The 26,037-nt window shown below is 39.6% G+C and overlaps 1 protein-coding gene across 1 annotated transcript in view; it reads left to right on the forward strand.

The window, feature by feature from the left end:
* TACR1 (tachykinin receptor 1) overlaps positions 1-26,037 on the forward strand; it is a 158,326-nt gene that overhangs the window by 62,732 nt on the left and 69,557 nt on the right. Inside the window, exon 2 of the mRNA XM_008064677.1 lies at positions 17,076-17,270. Within this exon, the coding sequence (XP_008062868.1) occupies positions 17,076-17,270 (195 nt within the window). The remainder of the gene's footprint in view (positions 1-17,075; positions 17,271-26,037) is intronic.

A 26,037-nucleotide genomic window follows, 5' to 3' on the forward strand; every position in this document is an offset into this window, starting at 1 on the left:
GGCCTTTCTGTTAAGCTCCATAAACACCTGGAATGTGTATTGTTTGAAATCCTAAGGATGTCAGAGACATGCAGATGCTGGGTTTGCCTGAAAGCCAATGGCCATAAGGAGACCCAAAGTACCCCCAAAACACCAAGGGTTCTTGGGGATTTTTGTCCAGGCTAAGACTCGAGCTCAGCACCTTAATAGGGCAGGATAGCAGTCTTGCCTCCTTCTAAGGGAGCAGTTGTACAGCCACCACTTAGAATTACTTTATTCTTGGTTCAAGAGCAGTTCACTCTTTCAACCTAGCAATGAGTTAAATGGCAAGCCTCTCAAAGCAGAGCTGATTCCCTCCCATCTCTGTGTGCAGTTTCTCTGGCCCTAAGTTCAATGTTCTCATAAAGCTTCACACAAACAGTGAGAAAAGAGCCCATAAACACTATTGGCCATGATGCTTCAGGCTTGAGCAGCTTGAGATCTGGCTTTCCAGGTGCAGTGGGTCCTGTATTGATTGCATGAGAATCATCAAGTTTCCAGCTGAGCCCTCACCACCTGCCTCTCCTTTTCCCAATAAGCAAACGCCATATTTTAGATTCTATTGCTTACCACACCCACTTACAAGTGCCAGATTATCTTATCAGTTAGACTTCTGATCAGCTATGAGTAGCTGAGACCTGACTGCTGGATCTTAAATACACAAGGGTTTTATCCTATCACATAAAATAATCCGAGGAGACAAGGGAACATCCTAAAGATGCCAGAGACATGAAAATGCTAGGCTTACCCCATACTCAGTGGCCACAGAAGTACAGGCATGGTGTCTTTTTGAAGCCATCAAATATCTGGGCACCTTTTAACTTTATGCTCCTCCACATGACTTCCATTCTGAGGTCACCTCATGGTCTAAAGTGACTGCTGAGGTTCCAGGCATTGCATCCACGTTCTAGGCAGTAAAAGTAATGCAAGGAGAAGGGAGAAGGTGCTCCTCCTGAAACTTTCACACAACCTTCTACTTATATCTCTTTGGTCAGAATTTACTCAACTCAAATTAGGGACTCACTGAGAAAGAGGTTGGAAACAGAGATCGGGATAGGTAGTCAGCTGGCTCTTAGACAGGGATCAGGCATCATATCTCAGAGAAGAGTGAGTTGGATGTCCAATATAAAAAGCATCACAATCTGAGAACCTGAGAAGAGGCACTGCTTTTCAGAGCAGAAGTGCTCCTGAACCCATCAGGTACCCAGGAGCGAATGATTGCAAATGGACGAAACTTGAGAGCAAAGGCATGCTGATGTGCTGGAAAACAACCCACTAGTATTCCAGGTGTTTTACTCCACTGCCTCATCCCTTTCCGAGCCCTGCCCTGTCCCTCATCCCACATCTCTCATTCCACCTCATTCTCCACTTTCCCTGAAAGATCGAACCCTAGAGACGGAGGGAGAATGGCTTAAGGATGAAGAAGTAATTTTCTACACGTTACCTGATATTACAAAAACATTTCTACATATCAACTCCAACACATTAATAAATATATATATATTATATAATCATAAAATATGTTGGGTCCATACTCAATGATCTATCACAGAAACAAAGAACTGAGTACCACATATTCTCACTCATAAGTGGACCCTGAACACCCATCATAATGCTACAAACAAGGGATTGGCAGTAGGGGGACACTGTCAGGGGAGGGGGGACATAACATCAGGAAGGGTGCCTGATGGTAATTCAGGTGAAGTGAGGTCCGATGGGAGGCCCAAACTTCACCTGGACCTAAACCACTTATGTACCCAATCCTGACTTGTTCCCCACAACTTTAAAATTTTTAAAACATCAAATATGTGGGGTCAAACCGTGCTGCTTCATTTCAGGTGGGGAACCCATCTCAGAGGCAGGGCCACATGAGATTCCAGGAGCCACTGGAATGTGAACTCTCCAGCTAGTTTTACCACAGCAGCTTTTGAAGCTGCAGACAGCCATCCTTGTCTGTTGGCCCAGTCACCCGGGGAACCTGCAACCACTCAGAGTAAATTTTCAAAAGAAAAAAAGAAAGAAAATGTTGGGAGGAGAGGCCTCAAAACCAGCTGGGAAGCCATGAAACAAAACAAAGTCATTGAAGCTGCTCAAACAAATGAACAGCTCTGTCTTTGACCTGTTTGTGACACCTGTCTCCAAAGCACAGAAAGGGCCCCACAAGGTCGGACACAACACAGTGAGAAAGAGAATCCTTTCATGAACCCACTCAGAGGGTGTTTTAGAGCTGGGCATAAATCATTTTCTTTTCTGTGTGCAGTTATTATTTATAAGCAAAATCCGATTTTAATGAATTCTGTCAGCCCGCCAAACTGCTTGTTGTGGTAATAGAGGTCAGTGCTCAGGAGTCTGTGGCTAGAAATCGCTTCCTGTTCTAAGTCTGGGCATGACATGGTGGAGGCAGGTGTCTCCCTGTAGTGGATATTGGTGGTCCAAGCTGGGCCCCAACGCTACTCCTCCCCTCTGCTTCCTCGGGAGCCTGACAGAGGCAGGGTTGGGGTTACCCAGTCCCAAGGGTGGGCTCATTGCTTTGTGGACCCAGAAGGACTTGCCCCTTTCCCCTTTTACCTCATAATGTTCAGATCATCATGGGTAGAATCACCCCCATGCCCTCAGCTCAATTCCTTTCCCAGCCCTTCCAATATAGAAATTCCAGAACCACCCCTGACTTCAAGCACAGCCTGCACTCAGACTAGACCTTGAGTGTTCATGCTGCCTCTCCGTGCCTTACTGTCCTCGTGTGTCTAGTGGAGAGCTGGAATGAGCAACCTCTTATCCACTGCCTATCTTCATTCTAGCAGCCTACGTAGTCAATGAGGTCCTGTGCCATCAGTATGAAAGGAACACACACACTAACCTCAAAGATAGGGACTTTGAGGGATGCAGGCTGAGGGGTGCTGTAATGCAGGGATTTGACCATTTCTGATGAAAAAGTGGAGACTTTGAGGGATGCAGGCTGAGGTAGTGCAAGGATCAGGAAGGGTACAGTCTTTGCTGGAGCAGGGAAAAGGCAGCCCATCTCTACCTCCGAACCCTACACTCATTCACAAACCTTACAGAACATCCGTAGACACTGTTTACCAATAAGGAAACCACGACTCAAAGACGAGGCGATTTGCCAAAAGCTCAGACCAGTTGGTGACAGAAAAGTAAAAGAACTCAGTGCTTTCTGATTTAGGCGACTGAGCAGATGAGTGTTTTATTTTGTCATTACACTGCACTAGTAAGCATGTGTTTGGCTGATAAAGATGAAGAAAGAAGTGAAGGCCAAGCCCCTTGGAGCTCAGACTCACATCTTCCAAGAAAGAAATCACTGTGCAGGGCAGGAAGGAAGACAAGAGAGAGAGAGGGCTCTGGAAACTCGAAGAGGCTGCGCTTTTCCCTTTCAGATTATGTATCTGGACTCCTCCCCAGAAGGCCCAAGTCGCACCAACCCATGCCCACCCCACCTGCTTCCTTCCTGCTTGGGAAGGTGTTTTCTCCTCCTATACAATCTCAACACTCCCAGTCACTAGTTCTTGGGTCTCTGGTGAGACTCTGATAACCATTCTCAGAAATGAAACTTGTAAAAAGGCAATGAAAAAGAATGCTGAATGGAGAAAGGAGGATATGGGTAGATGGGCATAGGTAAACCAGTCTCCTCCTCCACAGGGAAGCTGGGTCTTGGGGTCCCCCTGCAAAGAGGCAATTCATTCCAGCAAACCCTGGAGAAAACCTAATGCATAGCTCTCAGGGTGTTAGTGCCTCCTCTTTACCAACCTGCCACACCATGTCTCAGAAATTCTCATGCTTACATGTCTCAGTGGAATTTGCACATGAAGACTATGGGAATGACTATGCTTGCAACTTATTTTTTCCCATGAAATACTACTTAAGTTGTAAATTGAGTACTTCCAGCCTTGACAGCAGCTATTAAGCTGACGCCACTGCCTCATTGGTCTTTTGCTGTTGTGAGTATCTTTGGGCGCCTGGCCCTGGGATCCAGCCAGTCGCACTGATGGTTTAAGTGTCTGGTACCCTGGGTTTAAGCTAGGCACTAAACAGAGACCACATGGTTCCTGGATATACAAGTTCCAATATAGGAATGGGAAGGGGAACATGTGTTATGTGCCTACTACACACCAGACTTTGTCTGTTCTCTTCATGTATGTTATCTCATTCAGCCATCACTGCCCAGTAAATATTATCAATCTTTATTTCAGAATGAGAAAACTGAGACTTGAGAAATCACTTAAAGAGCTGAAAAAGCAATAAGTAAGAGTGGAAAGAGGAAAAGATGTATGTCCTGTGCTGGGAGCCCCAAAGGAGGACAAAAGTCATAACTCAGGCAGCAGAGACATCACTGCCTGAGAGTCCAGACTAAGGAAGTCCTACATCACCCACAGGACAGGCCACAGGATGATCTGTAAACACAAATCTGGAGACTGTTTACTTTCTGGAAAGCATGTTTTCCTCTTTTGGGGCTCTTGCTCTGTGTTTGGCTGGTCCCAGTCACTTTGATATGCTCCTCTGAAAGCATTCTGTCTGGGTACTTCACCAGCAGAGGCCCATGAGACCTTATCCTTCCTCACTCATCCCTCTGTTCTTGTGTCCTCACCCACATCTGGAGGAAGCAAACTCAGAGGCCAACATCTCTACCTGTTGCGCCTTCATGGAAGGAAGGGGTCATTAAGTCAACCTACTGGTAGTTACTAAGGAGCTATCTTGTGCCTGGTCAGATGCCATGGGGATTCAAAGAAATAGAAGATGCAATTCTGACTCCTGATAAGCTTCTAATAACATGTTGGAAGTGATTATAGGTAACCATTTCTTTTTAGGTCTCCAAGACTTCGGCTATGCTGTTGCCTTCTCCTAGAAATTATGTTGCACACAACATGCCAACTCAATCTTCTAGGTCAAATTCAAATATCACCTCCACTGAGAAACTCCCCTAAAGTTTAAATGTCCTCCTGTCTGCTCATGCTTCATATGCATTCTTCCCATAGCACATAGCACATTATTACATTATCAGGTGCATGCCTCTCCAAAGACTGTTCCTCCTTCAGAACATGAATATACTGAGTTCTGACACGTAGAAGGGGGTTAAATAAGGCTTACTGAATGAATGAGTTAAAAAGCAGTACAAGAGAAGATATGAATATGCGTGTTTGCATGTTCAGAGAAAGGATAATTGCATCCATTATTACCGTGGGTGTGAGAGTCCTGGATAATGCCTTGATTAAAAGCAAAGCAAAAGCTTTGAAGCTAGGCCGCCAGGCTTAAACCTAGTTCCACCACTTAGTGGATGAGATCCTTAACTTCTCTGAGGTTCGACTTCCTCTTCTGAAAATGGGTGTCATAACATTAACCTGCCCCAAAGAGTTGGTGAAAGATAAAATGAGGTAACACAAAGCATACAGAACAGAGCCGGGCACTTACCAAGGGTTGATACATTAGCTATGTATTACTCCTAAGGACTGAGAGGAGAGATAGCTTTTCCCTTTATATCTTTCTGTACTGTTTGCATTTTCCCTTTGAATAAATAGATTATTAAAAAATGAAAAAATAGCAAAATTTCTGCTTCCAGCAAAATGGCAGACTAGACATCACAATTTATGTTCTTAAAATTAACTTTAAAATGCTAAATAAGATGTCACACAAAAAAAGTCATCTTAAATGGTTGATTATCTTGCTAGAAAGTAAGGAATACTCAAGTCAAAAGTTGAACGCAGGCAGGAATTATGAGTATTGACCAGAGAAGGGAAGCTGACCTTGACTCACAGAGTAAGAAGACAAGAGACAAAGCCTAGGACCTGCCCAGGATGGGTTGTCTAATAGGATATCTTCTCTTAAAGTTGAGGACCAAAAGGCTACTCCCTTAGTGTAGAAAATAAATAGAAATAAATGCCTACCCCACCAAAGACTGTAAGAAAAATTGCCCATCTCCAACCTTGATACTAAGTCAACAGAAAAAAATTATCTCTTTTGAGAGTTTATAGTAGAAAAGGGGTCCTCATATGGGAATGCAGGCCAAATTTCTATCAGTTAGTTAATCTAAAACAAACTTCACTCTGAAATGTAGTTCACAGTGGTTCCAGTCTGGCGATGCTCCCAAGTTCCTGGAAGAAACAATTGTAAATCTTCTCTGAGGAACTCCACCCTCAGCCCAGGCATCAGTGAATTCTCACAGATGAGGTCCAAGGAAAATAAGCAGGATGCAGTCAACATGAAACAGATAATGAAACAAGTCACCGTGAGTACTTGCAGAAGCAAACCCATGAAGATTTAAGCTACTGGAGTTCCCAGAGACGACGGTATACACTATGTTTATTATGTATAAACAGGATACAAAGCAAGATTGAAAATATGGGAAGCAAGTAAAAATTATAAAGAATGACTTGAACATATTGAAAAATAAGAAATCAAAATTATAGAAATGAGCAAGAATAACAGTTGAAATGTAAGACTCAGTGAACAAGTGTATTAGCACATTAGACATGCTGAAGAAAGAATCAGCGAACTGGAAGACCAGTCCAAAAATACAACACAGTAGCAGGAAACTGCTGAGGTGGGGGTGGGGAAGCGGGATTGGCAGTAGTGGGAATCTGCCTGGGGAAGGGGGGACACACCTCATCAACAAGGGTACCTGCATAATGAACATATGTATACCTAACCCTGAATTGTACCCCACATCTTTAAAATTAAAAAAAGGAAAAACAAATATGCAGCACAGAGGTACAGGTTAGATTTAAGAGACAAAACTAAGTTGTCTTAGTTAAAAGATTGTATTTCATTTTAGTGTTTTGCCAACTTTACTGCAAAATTGTGATTTTTCTCAATTTTCTATCAATTTATTCTGACACAGAACCAATAAATGATTCACTTTTAAAAAATCCAACAAAAGATTATTTCCACAAGTCAAAATATTTCTAAGAACAATCGAAGAATTTAAAAATTAAATTGTGAGCACCATAGGAGCTTTCGGTATTTACTTTGTACAGTTCCTCTCTTGTTTTTATAGGGATAAATGTCAATGACATTTTGCTCACCAGATTTGCATTGAAGAATTGCAACTTGCTAAAAATTTCAGAAGTTAAAATTAGGGGGTACCCCATTGAAAATATTTTGATTAAGTATTTTCAACTAATTTTAAACAAAATGCAAACAAAAACTTGGAGGACTCGTTTACAAAAAGTTTGATACTATTACTTATGTTAATCATAAAACAGTTTGTCAAAGGATCAAGATCTTCTAAAATCCTACTGTAATACACTTTTATATTCATCATACCAAAAAAATTATCACCAAAAATAAATTAGATAATTACTCATTTCTTATAAAACTTTTTGTAAATATCAACAACTACAGCTTCTATTTATTTTGGGGAGGGGGTGAGAGAGAAAAGGGAGTTTATTCTGCAACCAGGTTACAGGGAGAAGGGTGGCACCATTACCAAAAATTCACTCCAGCTTCTATTTCAATTGCTAAGATATCATGGTTTGTTTAGACATAGTTGCCAATTTTGTGTATTACATAGATAGTCTAACACAATTTATTACAAGTATATTTCTGTTCCATGGCTCAATCAACTTAGTGAGAATTTTATTTTTTTACTTTTGCTGCATTGTATTCATATTAGTGCCAAAACAAACCAATCTATCTTCACTGCTGAAGTTTGAAATTAATTCACAATAACACTCACAACAATGCCAGTTGTTTCACCATCCCAAAACTTTGAATCCATGAGTTGGATTAGAAAAGAATTGAACCATTATTGAAATTAACTGATTTTCTATTTGAAAAATATGGTAACACTGATATAAAATTAAAATCATTTAGCTATTTACCAAGTTCTTCTTCTGCTTACTGAGCCAACATATTAATAGCTATCACTTGACCTTTTGTACATACACAAGAAAATTTGGAATCAAAAATGAGCATAATTAATTAAGAACAGTCATTTAATCTAAATGAAGAGTCATGCTTCATAGAATGATGGGCAAATGCATCACTTTCACTGCCTAGGTTAAATCATTGTTTTGGGGCATGGTCGTCTTAAAATAACGACAAACTTTTGGTGAAGATGCTGCAGCTTCAGCAGATGCATGTCTTTTAACTGTCTCATGTACAGTGCTAACACTTTGGCAGCATGAAAGATACATGACTGAAATCACTTTGTACAAGTTATACATTCATCATCAACTTTTGTGAAAAGCAGAAATCCAGTACCTATTTTTTTAATGTGTGCTTTCGTTTACTTATAAATGATCACTGTCAAAATATTTTTTAACTAAGAAAGCACTATCAATAAATAAACAAATACTTGTGGATTTATACTATACAATAAAAGACAAAATCACTGTAGTAAGAGTGACCAAATAATCATCTCTACAATAAGATTACTCAGCATGTATACTCCTTGCGTTACTGATAGTATTCCAGGCTTCCATTGACTCTGCCACCCCATGGCCTGGGGCATTTTAAGGCTGCAGCACAACTGACTGGTACACTGGGTGTCTGAAAGAGGCAGAAGCATCAAATAACGGCCCCACCGTTCCCTGAGTCGTTTGATCGGTGATTGCCCTGCCTGGTACATTGAACGGGAGATATTATCAGGGCTGGGATTAGGGTGAGGCATGTGTGGCACTTGCCTTGGGTGCAAAATTTAAGGGGACACAAAACATTTCAGCAATCAGGATCAATAATGTCTAATGCAATATTTTAAAATGTCAAAATTAATACAAAAAATATCTTTGCTGAGCAAAGTATCAACATTTTACATGAAAACAGGATCCAGTTCTGCACTTGCACAAACCTGATTGTCAGTATTTCACTCACCTCACCCTAATCCCGGCCCAAAGGTCCTATTTTTGTGGGTTGAATAATGGCAATTTGCAGGAGAGGACAGGCTGCCCCGAGTGAGGAGAAGGTGGGAATATGCCATTCTCTGAAACCCCTTCTAGTCCACTCTTTTGTCTCAGGTGCTCCTGCTGCCAAGAATAAAAATTGAGGCTGTGGTCATCCAGAAAACATGGTGGACAGGGATGGCAGAGAATCAGGGGGACTCTAAACATACCTGTGTGTGACTACAGCACTTTTTGCATAGCTTGCCAGGTCCAATGATATAGTTTATTCAGTCCCACAAGAAACACATCTTCTTTTAAAGATTTTTAAAATTATTTTATTTTCCTATTTTTAATGGACACAGACTAATTGTACACATCTATGGGGTCCTGTGTGATACTTGGATACATGTATATAATGTATAATGACCAAAGCAGGATAATTAGCATATCCATCACCTCAAGTGTTTATCCTTTCTTTGGGTTGAAAACCTGCAAAATCCTTTCAACAATGTGTTGTTTATTTTCAAAAAGCTAGAAAAGATGCATTTTTTATGTTGCTCACAAAAATTTCAAAATCAATCAGAAGAGAACATTAATTCACTATATGAGATGAAAATTCAAATTCAGCTCTATGTCACATTATGGCCAACTACATTTTCTCGTCTAGCTGACCAAAGAAGATTATTTAATGCTCTAGTAACAGTAAAAGACAAAAATCACAGTGCCAACAATGTTAAAGGTGCCCATTATTTAAGATGCCCATTATTAAGTTTCCACTAAAACCATGAAGTTCAATCAGTGCAATTCCCATTCCCTTATAGTAGTTAAAATCTCAAATACATTACCTTCCAAACTTCTCTCTTCTCTCTCTCTCTTTTTTAACACTTCCACTGAAACTAATGTGGGCCTATTAGCACCTCCCAAATGAAATGTCTATAAACCTGATTCTCTCATGTGTCACCACAGTCCTCCAGCCTAGGTTTTAGTTACAAATCCCAAAAGTATGAATGTCACAAAAGATTGGAGTTTGTCCCAGTGGCACTGTCCTGTGACCCAGAGGATGGTTCCACTGCGTATGTGTTTGTCTCACACACACCAGCACAGGCTCAGGAAACAAGTCCCATATTCAACCATGAAGGTGCTTTACAGAAAGGAAGCAGTCGTTAGAGATGTAACAAGGTAGCAAGTATCTCCCCCAAGTCCTTGATAAAAGTATTCCAGCTGAAAATGAAATAGTGCATTACTTTATACATCTTTCATCACTCTATAAACTTGCATACATTTCTCTTTTTATGTAGAAAAAAATGCATGTTTTTTCTGTCTTCCTCCTCCACCCCAGTCACTTCCTTCCCCAGTCCAAGTCCTAAGGGATGGGATTTCTGTCATGAATGGCAAGATTCCTGTGACTAATGACGATAATCCTAGTGTTGCTCATTCCCCATGCTCATTCGCTGGCCCCCTCTGCTGGCAGAAATGCTCAGGATATTATACGTAGCTTGAACCTTCACTGCCATTTTCCCTTAGTTTACATCAAACCTTAATCATGTAAACTTTTATGGTAGCCCTGGCTCTGAAAAAATAAGAGGTAACCTGGGCTGCTGAGAGGTCACTATCTAACCTGGCCCACCAGGACATTTTATCAATCCCAGTATTGTCCCCATACATTCCAAGATAACTTTGAGTTCATTGTGGAAAGAATACTCCACAATCTTATCCATCCCTTTGTAACCTGGCCCCCTGAGACTGTTCTGGTTGCTCTGATTGGAGTTGCCAGCTAGAAACTGTTGAATAAAGATGAAATTATTTGGGAAAAACTCAACTGGCACATCCAGGCAAACTTTTGCTAATTATGTAAAGTTTTTTGTTAAATTTCCCAGAAGATAGAAAAAGATAAGTGAGTATAATTCCCTCCCCCAAGAAGCTTACCATTCAATTATAGGGCAACACTAGAGCACAGATTACTCTACTGTAAGAGGGAATGAGAGGGTTGTATAAGTGAGCACAGCTAACAGGAATTTGGGAGAGTATTCAGTAGACTGTGGGTATGATTATCTCTATGGGATTTTTAAACAATCAAAAAAAATTTCCTAAGTGGGATAGTACTTGATTCACATTTAAAGGATAAATAAAACTTCTACAGATGACAGTAAGATAGGGAGTCAGATCTAGAGAGGGGTGGTGGGCTTCCAGCACCCAGAATCACCTCCTCTCCTTAGGTCCTACATCAAGTACGTTATTCCCTAATAGCCTGGGGACTCTATTTCTGAATCTTCTTTGAATCATATAGGTCCTTCCTTGATCACACATAGGACAGGACAGCTCTAACAATAGTTAACTGTGTCCTCTCCTTTACTTCACCCTAAATTATCACAGGTTCCCTCTGTTTTTGCATCCATTTCTTGGGATCTTCTTGATGGCATCCTTACAGTCATCTGGCACATTTTGAAGTGAGTCCACTGGCAGTGCTGTGAATCAGCACCAGGCTTGGAGATCAAATCTTGTGCCTTTTAGAATTGTGCACAGTACACCAATGAAAATGCAAAAGGTTCTGCCACTAATAAAAAATGATTTAGTGGTGTGTAAACTTTGTGTCATCTCTGCAGACTACTTAAAAACTTCTTTGATTATAGTGCTGTGAGTTTGAACTTAGTTAAATAGATAAGGTTGCTGCTCAAGAGACTCTGGCTAAATGAGATCCATGAATTTTGGGTAATAAAAGAAATGTTCTGGAATAAAATTCCAATTGATACAATGTCAGTGATTTCTGGGAAAATGACTGTGTCTTTCTAAAGTTCCCTGAGATGGAGGGAAGGTGGAAGGAGAATGGGTGCAGCAATTTGTCTCAAGGAAGAGCCAAGGGGTAATACTACCTAGAAAGACTGAATCCTATATAATTCCCAATATATGGTCAACATAGAAGTTAGCCAAAAAATATGTATTGAGGATTTATTTAAGAGTTTAATGTCAAGAGATTAGGACATTCTGAAGACCCAGGTCCAGTGAGGTCACTCGAGTAGGTGATCCTGGATGTCTGTATGTCAGAAAACACTTTGAGCCATAATTGTTCTCACCAAATGGTCTCACATGTGTTCGGACTGGGAGAAATAAAGGATAATATGTATGTCTTTCTCCTGCAGTATTTATTTTCTTTCAACAACCATTTGTGGAGACTCTGCTGCATACCAAGAAATTTGTATATTTATTTATTCAACCAAAATTTCATTGGGTATATACCACATCCTAGGTACTGAGGCAGGCCAGAGATCTGTGGAAGAAGAAGAGAGAAGAGATACACACACACACACACACACACACACACACACACACACACACACACAAAGGAAATGAAGTGAGACATGTGGTCAGTACAAGGTTAGAGACTTTCCTAGCAGTAAAAGTAGGGCACCTAACCCAGTCACAAGGACATGATGATGGGGCCAAGTTGTGAAAATAAGTAAAAACCGACCAGGAGAATATCAGGGAGCAAAAACATCCTGGACTGACTGACCACTGTGCTCTCATGAAAGACCAAACGCTGGATCATAATTAGCCACTGACTGCCTTACTGATAGCTTGTGGGCTGTAAGATTTATCTACCCAATGAGCTACAGTCTTAGAGTCCTCAGTCTGTCAAAGGCAAAGAGTATTTCTAAAGATTATACCATGTTCTCCTATAGTTTCCATTTCTCCTGCTCGTCACTTCCCATAAACTAGACTAGAGGACAGCAAACTATAGCTCAGGACTCCAAAACCAGCCCACCTCCTGTTTTTGTTAATAAAGTTTTATTGGCATGCAGTCATGCTCAATATTTTTCTTACTGTTTATGGCTTTTTTGATACTAAAAGGCAGAGTTGGGTGGTTACAACAGAAACTATATGGGCCACAAAGCTTAAAATATTTAATCTATCTTTTACAGAAAAAGTTTCCCAGTCCTCAAATTAGACTACAGCAGCCATACTCCCAGCTGTCATCACTCTTGGTTATTTGAACTCAGGAAAATATGGTCCCTTAAAAGAAAGTTGTAACATTCCAGAAGTGAGAGCAGGGTAACAAAGGCAAGGACTGGAACTGGATGGGAAAGATTGCAGAAGAAGGACCTGATAGGACAAATCTCCTGGTAGATAAAAGACATCCTCTTTGTCCAGAGATTTAGGACTGGTATCGGAGGAATTTATGAAGACGCTGCTGCTTGTCAGAAGATTGGTATTCTCTTTCACATCAGATTGTTTCACTGCCTCGAAAAAAAATGAGCAGCAGAAAGTTCTTTTTATAAAGCATAATCATACAAGAGGAAGGCTAGCTCTCAGGTTTTCCAGCTGGGAGGGAACATACAATTTAAATCAGAGCCGATGGCCCTCTGTGGGGCTGGAACAACCTGAAGTGGAGATCATAATCCACATCCCACACAGCCTCTGGACCTGTCTCTGGCAGCCTTGTGATTAATGCGTAAACCAGAAAGACGTTTCATTGACTGCCTTAGAGTCCCATGAGCACAGTGCAGTCAATAAATATTTATTGAATGTATTTCTAGGGTTTGCAGCACTTGCTCAGTGATTTCTTATAATCAAATAAGCAAGAATTGTTGAGGATGACTCGAAATAAATATATAAAAATGTTGTTAATGGAATCTAAGCTAGGAATGGGAAGTAGGACAAAAAAATTATTCACCCATCTGCGTACAAGTTACCCAAATGGTACTAGCTTTGGGGTAAATAAGAAAGAAGCATGTTAAACGAGTCCCAGAAGTGAGAATTGCTAGAGAGAGAGAAGGAAGAAAGGAAGGAGAAAGGGAGGGTAGAAAGAAGAATGAAAGAAGGGGAGGAAAGGAAGGAGGGAGCAAAGGAAGGTGGAAAGAAGATTTACAAATAGCTCTGTTTTGAACAAATGAAAATATATACATTTTTTAAAGCCAATCTTTTTTATTCTCTCTGGCATTATACGGGTAATACTTTCATCTGTCACTAAAATGGCTCCTACACCCAAGGAATGGCAGAGAGTTAAGCGAAATGGGTCTCCAAATTGCAGTTTTTGCAATAAAGATAAAAGATGGCTTTCTGCCACCTATTTGGAGTTACAGCGTCAATATGCTGATGCAGTTCCCTAGTTGCATTAGACTCTGGGTGGTGTATTGCCAATATGGGCATGGGGATTGGTGTTAGGATTTGTTTATTTAAGATGGAGCATTTATTCTGAGTTAGAAACAAATTAAAAACTTGCTTTTGAGATGATATTAAAAGAAGGCAATGTAATTACCACGTTCTCCCCTGAGTGTCCTCCTCAGACTTCTGCAAAGCCTGAAAAAACACAGTGCCAGAGAGGTAGGAGCCTGTGCAGTGCTGGAGGTGAGATAAGGCATCTTCATGTCTGCATGTCCAGCTTTGAAGGAGGAAAATATTTTGCCTGTGGGAAAAACATCCAATAAGCAATCCTACAACTTTCATGCCAACACTCAAAGAGATTCTGGCCACGACCATCCATCCCATCCTTCACTGACCTGGAAAGAAAGCAAAAATAATGGTCACACAGGCCTCCATTGGTTCTCATGCTGGGTCACAACTCCTCACCTCATGAATGAAGAGGACACCAAGGCTCCATCACGTTCAGGCATCAAGGGAGACACAAATCCAGGAGGAGAATCAGGAGTTCTTAGGGCTCTTTTGAGGGGACCACTCTAGATAGGAAAGGCCATCTAGTCCATGGTGTACTGGGCCTTCCTTGGCAGCAGCCATGGCCCTTTGGGGTAAGCTAAAGATGACAGACAGTGCCTGATCTTTGCAGCATCTTGAGAGTTGTATTTGCCCTTTTGACACATTTATGACAGCATTTGAGTGATAGGCTTTATAGTCATCAACTTAAACAGGGAAACTTACCCAAAGATGTGTAGATTACTAATCAACTCTGCCATCACATCTTTTCCAAGTTTCTTCCTAATTCCCCTCCTTCCTGATTTGAAGATCAGCTACTCACTTTCCAAAAGAGGCAGAAGGAAGAGTTTCTGTTGTTTCCTTCCTGGGAATGTCATGACTTCTGGTTGTATTTATAAAGGCTGACGGGAAGCATCTCCCTAGTGGCCAGACTCCATACACTGAACTCCTTCAGTATCCTTGCTCTTACAGACCAGAGTAGGAAAGCCAAGGCCACTAACACAAAAATGCAGAAAAGGGTGTTCTAAAGTTTAGGATGGTAACAGTACGCTCAGGGAGGCCTTTATGAAAACATCCTAATCCTAACACAACAATGGGAGAAGGTTCCAAACGCTCCCCAAATTCAGCCAGCACACCTCTTTAAACCCCTTCAATAGGACCACCTGCCATTCCAAGACTTGGTCTGCCTCTGCAACTTCCCTAAGGCGCTAAGGTATTGATCTGATTACCACGTGAGGTCACCTATTCTACTGTTGTGCTTTGTGGCTGCTTATTGATGTGCCTTTTCTCCCCAGAGAAATTAGAAGCTAATAGCCCAGAAGGAAATGCTGTGCCCTACATGCAGCAGGTGCCTAGTGGGAATTTGTTGAGCGCATACTGAATAAAATTGCTTTACTTATAAACCCGGCCCCCGTTCTGGTCCAGAAGTCCTAGGAGTCTAAAAAATACAGTAAAAGAATGATGTGGAGTTATGTGGAGCCAACTGACAGCTGTGTTGCTATTTTTCTGCACATTTCTGAAGTCTCCATTTCACTTTGTTCCATGGAAGTCAGAAATACCTGCATGTCAGAGAATCAGATGTATGATTCTGAGGTTTTGTCAGATAATATTTAAACCCCAAAGGCTGTATAAGGCATCATTTCCACTCTTTAAAAAACACATAGTTTAAAGGACAGATTTATAAACTTTGTAAGAAAAATATACATAGGGAAATATGCCTTTTAAAATGAAGGAGACAGAATTGATGTGTTTGTAACTGATATGAAATGCTGATTGGAATATTTATTGTCCTTCAAATCTCTGACATCTCAGAGGCTGTGCATAAATTCATATGTATGGACACACGCATTCAGATGACACTGCTTGGTGTCAGATTCCAGGCAGGAGGGGATGGAGGAATGGCTCCAGGTTTTAAGTTGTCATTCCCTATGTTCCTTCCTTCCTGCAAGTCCACCCTGGTCCTCTGTGTGCTCTAAAGTATCTGCCTCGGCAGGTGGAAACAAGTCTCTTTCCTCAAGAAACATGTATAGTGAGTCTTACACTGACTCCTACGTGCTCAAAGAGTGGATAAAGATTACTCCAGGAGCTGTTGCTTTTCACTGGCACTGGGTCAGCACTTTCTTACATGACACATTCATTTCCCCTTAAATTGTAGTGACCCATGTAGGACTGTTAACTTTTTACAATATCACGCAAAGACGTTCTATCATCTTTATCCCTTAACCCATTAAGGATAAAGGACAGTCTTTCTTTATTTTTTATTTTTATTTTATTTTAGAATTGTGGGTATATGTGAGGGTTTACTACATAAGTAAATTGCATACAGGTGAAGTTTTGGCTTCTGTTGAACCTTCTAGAGCCCAGATAGTGGACATGGTACCCAGTGTGTGGTTGTGTGCCCCTTATCTCTCCTCCCTCCCTCTTCTAGCAGTGTAAAGGACAGTCTTCGTACTGAATAAATTTACAACATTGTCCTTATTTTTCTAATTTTACCATGAGCCTCTGACCTGTGGCCATGATGTCCCCAGCGTGAGCACTTCATGATGAAAATGTCTCACCGAGCTCGGTGGCTCAGCCTGTAATCCCATGCCTTTGGGAGGCTGAGGTGAGTGGATTGCCTGAGCTCATGGGTTCAAGACCTGCCTGGGCAACTTGGTGAGACCTCATCTCTACAATAAATCAAAAATGAGCCAAGCGTGGCAGTGCACGCCTATAGTTCCAGCTACTTGGAAGGCTGAGGCAGAAGGATCGCCGGGGCCCAGCAGGTCGAGGCTGCGGTGGCCGGGAGCGGCCATTGCACTCCAGTTTGGGCAACAGAGTGAGACTCCGACTCAAAAAAAAAAAAAAATTCCTAAATGGCATCTGAAATACTTAAAAATCTGGCTGACTTTTCTTATGAATGTTAGCATTGTATGTCATGTCATCAAGCTGAGGGATAGAATTATGGAATAGGAATTAGAAAATAGTTGTAAAACACACCAGGAATCAAAGGATTTCCAGAAATGTTTTTATTGGCAGGAAAAACATAATCACTGATGCAGATTTTGATGACCAAGTCAGAACTTTGTCCTTTCTTCTGTGTTTCAGGTACATGGCCATCATTCATCCCCTCCAGCCCCGGCTGTCCGCCACGGCCACCAAAGTGGTCATCTGTGTCATCTGGGTCCTGGCTCTCCTGCTTGCCTTCCCCCAGGGTTACTACTCAACCACAGAGACCATGCCCAGCAGAGTCGTGTGCTTGATCAAATGGCCGGAGCATCCCAACAAGATTTATGAGAAAGTGTGAGTAGTGATGATCCCCTGCTCTGAAGCTACTATGGTGCAGGTTACCTCCCTTGCCCCTTGTTCTTCCTTTTTTCTTTCCTTATTATTTTGTTGGTTAGGATTTCATGTGTACCTGTAAGCATTGACCACATCCACTCTGATATCAGGTTATGTCTGTAAGCATCAGGGTACTTATAAGTATCCCAAAGACTATTCTGTACATTGAATGAACATTTTTTTAATATGTAAAATCTAGATCCTGTTGTAGCTGACCCTTTGGGTGCACTGCATCCCCTGGTCCTCTCTCCAGAGACATCTCCCTGCTAGGATATGCATTTATTTGCCTAAGAATGTTTCCTTAAGCTACAGAGTGCCACTCTGCCCTCTTGCACAAAATGCTGGAAGGTGGGGACTTACCTCCCCTTTCCAGCAGTTCTCAACAATGACTGATGGGAACTGGCATTTCAACACTTATTCCCTCACCCCTCTCTGAGATTTGTGTCATACACCGTGTCCACGGTTTCCTATGGGATTAAGCTCCAGTCACCCCAGAGATAGCTGGCTTGATAACGTACCCTTTCTTGGCCACCGTGCCATCCTGCACTGCTGCCTCCCTCCCTACTGGTGTTTCTTTCTTCTCCAAAAATAAGGTACTTGCACTTGAACATCTTGAATAAAGTTCTCAGGATCTGCCTCTGGGAAAGACCAAACCAAAACACCTACTTCCAAGATTTCACAGTTGGAAAAATAAGACATGCACAAGTGAAATGCATGGGAGTGCAAGGCCAATGCACTGAGACCTTATGAGTTACAGACCCCTTGTAGAGAAGACCTGTTTACTTTTCAGGGGTTTGGTTGATCACAAAGTATCCTGGCAATTTTCTCCAGAGACTTATTCTAGAGGCAGGTGACATTCTTTGTTTTGTTCTGCTCAAGTGAGCAACAATATGATGTTTATATTTACATTAGTTTTCTGGACTCAGAGTACATGGATCACATGAATCCTGCTGAAAGCCCTCTATAATTCTCCTATCTTGGGTTTTTAAATGTGAATTGTAAAGGAACACTAGTGTTAGAATGAGAAGACCTGGATTTTAATTACAAGATCGCCAGTTACTATGTGACGCAGGGCAAGGACCACAGCCTCTACTCATTACTAAAATGAATGATAATAAAACACTGTTTCTTATAAAGAATTATTTTGAAGATCAAATGAGATCGTGTGTTCTCGCCTTGTAAGCTATTAGAATGTCACAGAAAAGGTATGAACCAAATTCATCTGATACCAGTATAATTATGATGTCTTTAAACGTATTAAAATGTTAAAATGAGACACCATGCTGGTCATTCCCCCAAGATTTGAGGGCGTGGAAACCTGTTGCACACAGCTATACTGCTGTATCTGTTCCATGGAGCATGAAAATGCAGCTTGCCAGAAAGCAATACATAAAGCTCAGACATCGCCTTCCAGACACAGTCAGTGGGATTTAATCGATCAAGCAGTAGGGGGATTAATGCTCAGCCTAGAAGGAGACATTGAAAATTATTCTTTCAAATGAAACTACAAGCTCGAGCAAGGTCTCAGCAGGAGAAAGAACACAGCTTTACAAGCTGTACAGGACCTATGAACATGTTCAAACCAGAAGGTTTTCTCAAAGGGGAAAAAAGAGAAACCCACCCCTGAATTAGAGCTTGTTATATAAACTGTTTGAGAACCCTCCATCAACTATGTGGGCTGTAGCTCTGCACTTAGTTCTCATGATTTTTTCAAAGTCTCATCAGCTTTCTACAATTTTTGTTTACAAGTACTCACAGTCCTTTTATCTTACCACAAATTTATAGTTTAACTTGGACATGAAGATTTATTTTCCTACATGTATCTGGGGTCTTTTGCAAGAAACAGCAATGTTTTTTAGGGTCTTACTTTAAAACATTTTGGTGTTTTATACTTGTTAATGACTAGAAAATCCCTTTAAGGCTCAACACAATGTGTTGACTTGTCTTGTTTCCTTGATTTGAGAAGTTAGGGTAGCTGCTACTGGACGCACGGTTAGGTTTGCCATCATTGTTTATTTCATTATTTTAATCTAAAAATGAGTCTGGCTTAAGAGCAGATGCTTTTATCTATTCAAGATGTGTGTTTATTGACACAATCTAAAGAGTCTATATTTGCCATTCGCATATTGACTGTGATGAAAACATAAGTCAATTTCATAGAAAAGCTTTATTCAAACCTATTTACTTTTTGCCCATATCCTTCATAACGTTTTATAATATATCTTTAGGGAATTTAAATTTTGCTATGCCTAGGTTAAATACTTAATTATATTCTCTTCTTTTTGAACTAATGATTGTCATTTCCACAGTACACAATAATCCCAAATTTGAAACCAGATGGAAACTTTGTTTTGAGGCAGTGTAATCATTAGGATACGAGTGTGTGCTCTGGAGTTAAATGAGGGATCAACTCCCAGCTCCGTCACTCTCCAGTTGAGTCATAATAGTCAAGTAATTTAAGGCTCTATGCCTTAATAGTACAGGCAGTCCCTGGCTTACAATGGTTTGACTTAAGGATTTTTTTGACTTTACAATGATGAGAAAGTGATACACATTCAGTAGAAATCTCACTTTGAGTACCCATACAATCATTCTGTCTTTCACTTTAGGACAGTATTCAATAAATTACATGGGACATTCAGTACTTTATCATATAATAGGCTTTGTGTTCGATGATTTTGCTCAACAATAGGCTAATGTAAGTATTCTAAGCACATTTAAGGTAGGCTAGGCTAAACTAGGATGTTTGGTAGGTATTAAAAACACATTTTAAACTTTTGATATTTTCAACCCACAACGGGTTTATCAGGCTGTAACCTCATCATAAGTCAAAGAGCATCTGAATATTCCACATAAAGGTATTGAGAGAAGTAAGCAAAATAGCCTACACAAATTGTTCAGCCTAGTACCCAGCACATGGTAGGGGTCTGGTGAGTGTTAATTACCAATGTCAGTATCATGCATTTATTATTCTGGGTTCACTGGCAGATGACTGGAAGCGGACAGTGTGATGGGCAGATGCTTAGGCCCAATATGTCTTACGGATAGCTTGTGCCAGGTATTACGTAGAACACATTGTAAAAAAATCTCTGATCACTACATATGCCTTCTGGCTGCTTGATGAAGCTTTAGCCCTGATCATGCATCATTAAGATCTTTTATTAATACATGGATTCAAAGCATTATTAAAGACAGGCAATCCAATAAAAGAATGGACAAAAGTTTTGAACATGGGTTTCATCAAAAAAAGTCAAAATTACCAATAAATATATGAGGAGGCATGTGACTTCATTTGTCACCAGTGAAATGCAAATTAAAACCATAATGACACATTCCTATACAACGATCAGACTAACAAATGTTAAGAAATCTGACAAAACTAAATGTTTTGAACTTTGGGTGAAGATATGGAGCAATAAGAACTTTTGTCAACTTCAGGAATAAATATAAATTGATAACCACTTTGGAAAGTACCTTTTTAGTATCTAGAAAAGAAACTATGCATTTCACTTGCAAGTAATTACCCTTTTAAAAACTCAAGCAAATATGCACACAAATATACCAAATAATGTTCACATCAACATTGCTCTTAATGCCCCAAACTGGAGATATTTCAAATGTTCATCATCAGTAGAATGGATAAAAAATTATAGTGTCTTATATGCATACATGTCAACACAAATATAATTTGTTTCCTTCTTTGCAGCAAAAACATAGTCTTTTGTACACACTGTTCTGCACTTTGTTTTCTAAACTTAGTATGTCTTGGAGATAATTCCAAATCAGTTCATAAAGAGCCTCTCTATTCTTTTTTCAGTATTCCATTTTTTGAATGTATAATATTATTTTATCAATTATTTGTGGGTGGGCTTTAGATCTTTTGCTATTACAGAGTGCTGCCATGGATAACATTTACATATATCATTCAAGGATGTCTGTAGCATAGAATCTCAAAAATGGACTATGACATTTTAATTTTGATATTTGCCCTCCATAAGAAGTTGTGCTTATTTACATTCCCACCTGCAATGTGTGAGAGACCCTGTTTCTTTGTGGCCTCATCAACGAAGTATGCCATCAAGCTTTAGATTTTTACCGAGCTTGGGGGGGAGGGAATGGCATCTCACAGTTAAAATGCTTATTTCTCTTAAGAGTGGGATTGAACATCTTTGCATAATTGAATAGCCATTTGTACATGTACTTTATAATCCATTTACTTCATTTACCATATCATAAACAATTTCCAATGCTATTAAAATTTTTCTACAACACGGTGTGAACATGCACACACATGTTGTTAACAAACCTCCTCTTTAGAAAATTAATTATTCCAATGGTTTCTCTTAACTAACTAGTAAGACAAAACACCAAACTTCAAAGCAGGTTGTTTCCAGCTCCATTTCTAAATCCCTGGAGGACTCTGGTTCATTTTTATCTGCATTCCCTATTTGTGTTTACAATCCACGGTTATATAAAATTAGGCTAATGTTATAACATTCAAGAAAATGGGGACTTGGACTCATCATTGATACAATAGTATCAAAATTTGTAATTAAATCCTACAATAATTAACAACTAGCCATCTTAGCATGGCTGCTCTGGTGAAACTGTGACAATACCCAGGAAATTCTAGAAAGGTGGAGTTGATTGACAGGTGGTGAAGAATTCATGTGGGACCAAAGTGACTCTTCCTGGTGGAAAGGAAAACACAGAGAAAGGTGAAAGTATAAAGAAGAAAAATTTGGCACTGCAAAATGTATTCCCCACCTTTATGGAATGCTTACCTGGCAAGGAAGGTACCATGATCATGAAGGTGATTTTCCCAAGGTAAGGCTTATCCATTGCACTCCAGATGTGCTGACCCCTGTGATTTCCCCAAATATGGGAAATCACTCCAAAATTTGTGCCTCCTGGGGAAAGAAAAAAGAACTGTAAGGAGTGGGCAGTAGCTTTCAAAGTTAATCAGAAGTAAGCCCATTCTTGCACATGCTATACAGATTATAAGGTAACAGTGGTCCCAGAAGGTACCAGGGCACGCCCCTCAGGACAGGCAAGATGAACTAGCTAACATGTCTTTCTCGCGGGCTCAGCACCAAGGTCAAGAAAAATTCCGTAATGAGGATGGAAAATAAGAAAGACATCCAAAAGAATGAGACAGCCTGGGAAATTTCAACTTCCTTGAATCATTTATTAACATTGGTCATATGACATTTTCTGTCAATTAAATTTCTATGTGCATAACTTTGTGTTATGAAAGTCTTAACAAGAAGTAAATCGTGACTATTCTGAATTCCAAATATTACCAATAATACCGGGAGAGGAGGCCATATTAGAAAACAGTGTCATTCATGGCTCTGACTATCTGGGTATCTTGTAAAAATGTGCATGAATGTGGATTTGTTAACTCTAATATAATTATCTGTAAGCTTATAACAGAAGACTAAAAATATGCTATTTCACTACTTATGGCATTTTGTCTTTTGTATATTATGATTATCAAAAAATTAGCTGAAAATTTTATATGTATACATAGTCTTTTACTTCCCTTAATAATAATAAAAATTGAAAATCAGCTTAGTGACTAAAGGGAAAGGTGAAAGGGGAATATTTTAAAGCATACCTAAAGCATTACTTCTCAAATGTTCCACCTTCTTGATTATTTCACAAATTTAAAAAAAAAAAGTGAATCCTTTGCCAAGCTGCTCCAGGCCTTGGCCAAAGGGGTGTCAGCATATTTGTGTTTCCAGGATTGATTGTTTGTGCTAGCTGTTGTGATTAATCTCCTCCTCTGACACTCACTGCATTTATAAATATAGCCCAGAGCCCCTAGTATTATCACCACGGTTGATGAAAAGCAGTTAAACCATGAATGAAGAGTGCATTGACACTGCAGGGAAAGATGGTAGCATAAAAACAAGCCCTTAACCTTGACTCCCAGAAAGAAATCAGAGTGAAAAAGTGAAAAAAAAAAAAAAATGGAAGAAAGAAAGGAAAGTTTACATTACTGCATAAACTAGGAAGGCTGCCATACAAATGCCAGAAATTTCCCTGCATTTCTGGTAGATATTGTACAGATAGGGCAAACAGGAGGCAGACACTAAGGGTGTGTCTGCCAAACAGGAGGCAGACACTAAGGGTGTGCCAGTGTGTTATGAAGTATATGCACCAGCAGCCCCTAATTAGGAAGTGAAAGTGTGAGCCTTGAAGCCTTGAGAAAGATGGGACCACCCAATGTGGGATTCCTTGGAGCTGCTGCAGTCAACTTCCAAAGGCAGCTGCCCTCAGATGGAGAAAAGAAAAATCACAAAGAGGGCAGAGAGCATAATTGACAACAAGATAATATTGATAATTTTCTAAAAATAAACAAACAATCAAATTGATACAACTTGAGGGTACAGGGAATAAAACTACTGTCCAAGAATAACATTTATATAAGACACTGGGATCAAATTTGCACAGGGAAATTCTTTCAAATGCCCCAATGGTTTGGAGATCTTGCTGATTTCTTATGCAGATTTATTTGGCAAAACCTAAATATAAAAAGCTAGCAAAGAAAGCTCCAAAAACAAGTCTTCCAACCAATTCTATTTACAAATATAGATGCCAACATCCCAATTAAAACATTCACCAAAAAGAAAAAAACAAAATAAGATTAAAATAGCAATGCTTTGTTTCCGAGCATAACTTTTTCTAGCAAATAAGGTTAGTAAATTATCAGGAAATATGTTATTACACTTTATCAAATTAATTGGTCAAAGGGAAGCATTATATAGTCAACTCAAAAAATGTCAAAAAGAAATCTGCTAAAATGTAGTATCTGTTAAAGAAAGAAGCAACTTATATCAGCAATAATCCTTGATAAAATGAACTTAGTTATGTGTCTGTTTTCAACACTTCGAATAATTAAGAAATCACCAGGATTTATATGAATAAAATGAAAAATATCATGCCATTTTAGACTTTACTGAATAGTAGAAGAGAATACTTGAGAAATACATTTCACAAGATTCAAAACTCAGAAAATGTCTAAGAATACATAGGAAGCAGTTTCCTTTCCATCTTTATATAATCTCTAAAGATATCAATTCTTCCCAAGCTATTCCCTATAGTATGTGTAGCTGGTTGATAAAGTGAATAATTTGAAAGACTAAATGAATAAAAGTAATTTAAGAAAATGTAGAACAAGAAGAATTAATTTTGATGTCAGTAGAATAATAAAAAAGAATGATAAGAAATAACTTGCTTTTCTAGATCTCAAAATGCTCAGTACTAGGGATGGAACTGTTCAATAAAAAAAAAAACAGACTAGAAATCAGAGAGGGAGAGAGAGAAACTCAACACAAAATTTTGTGTTTAGTATATGCTAAAGATAGCATGTCAAATTTGTGAAGAGTATTCAATAATTTTTCTCTTTTGGAAACCTGGATAACCTAAAATTCTGTAGGATTCAGTACTCAAGTGAGTTTGTAGATAACTGTCTACTGCACCACAAACCCAAATTAGAAAGTCACAATATATATTAGTATACTGGAGCCTTTAAGGGATTTCCTTTCTTTAAATGTATTTATTTTGATAGATAATATATTGATTGGTTTAAAAACCAGAAAGTGTGAAAGGGTAATTAGAAGGTTCTCCCTCTAATCCTTGCTCCCTCCTGACTCTACTCTTCATGAATAATCATCATTCTTATTTTCTTGTGAGCCTTCTAAAGTTTATGCTATATAAGAAAATGTAGCAAGCACTGGTGGTTCATGCCTGTAATCCCAGTCCTTTGGGAGGCAGAGGCAAGAGGATTGCTTGAGCCCAGGAGTTGGAGACCAACCTGGGCAACATAGTGAGATCTCACCTCTACAATAAATCAAAAAATTAACTGGGCATGATGGTGCATACCTGTAAAGGCTGAGGCGGAAGGATTGCCTGAGCCCAGCAAGTCGAGACTGGGATGGCTGTTAGCATGCCACTGCTCCAGCCTGGGTGACAGAGTGAGATTCTGACTCCAAAAAAAAAAGTAAATATATATTTGTATCGTCTCCTTTCTTAACACAAAATATAAACACTATTCTTTTCCTGCTTTTCCTATTATTTTGATAACCTTTCCCATCAGTGCACTGCAAGCATTCTCACTTGCTTTCTTTTACATCTGCATAGTATTCTTTGTGTGGAAAAACCAGAATATACTTCTCCAGTATGACATTGATGTATATTTGGATTGCTACTAGCGTTTACCATTCCAAATTGCATTACAATGACTAGTGTTCACTCTGGTAAGTTTTGCAGCAAAGAAATTCAATGGTCTTGCTTAAACTTTGTGCTTCCCAAAACCATTTGATTATGGGCTGTACCTTCTGATTAATCCCACAATATTATCCATAAAATGTATTCTGGGAAACTCTAGACTAACCATAAAATTGGGTTCCTTTCTCAAACTTAAAACCAATATAAATTCCAAATAATTTGGGATGGAGTAGATAGAGTCTTTCAAAGCATAACACCCAAGGCAAAATCCAGAATGAAAGATTGCTAGTTTGAACATATAAATAGATATAGTTACAAATATAGATGTGTTGGTTAAATTTTATATGTCAGGAAACTCCATGAGGAACTTCTACAAGTGAAAAATTGACAGGGTGGGGGTGTGATTGGCAGTAGTGAAAAGCTGAAGGGGATGGGGAACACACCTCATCAACAAGGGTACCTGCATAGTGAACATTTATATACCTAACCCTGA

The sequence above is a fragment of the Carlito syrichta genome, unplaced genomic scaffold (assembly GCF_000164805.1).
Source record: "Carlito syrichta isolate Samal-C Ts95f unplaced genomic scaffold, Tarsius_syrichta-2.0.1 Scaffold307912, whole genome shotgun sequence".
Classification (NCBI taxonomy): domain Eukaryota; kingdom Metazoa; phylum Chordata; class Mammalia; order Primates; family Tarsiidae; genus Carlito; species Carlito syrichta.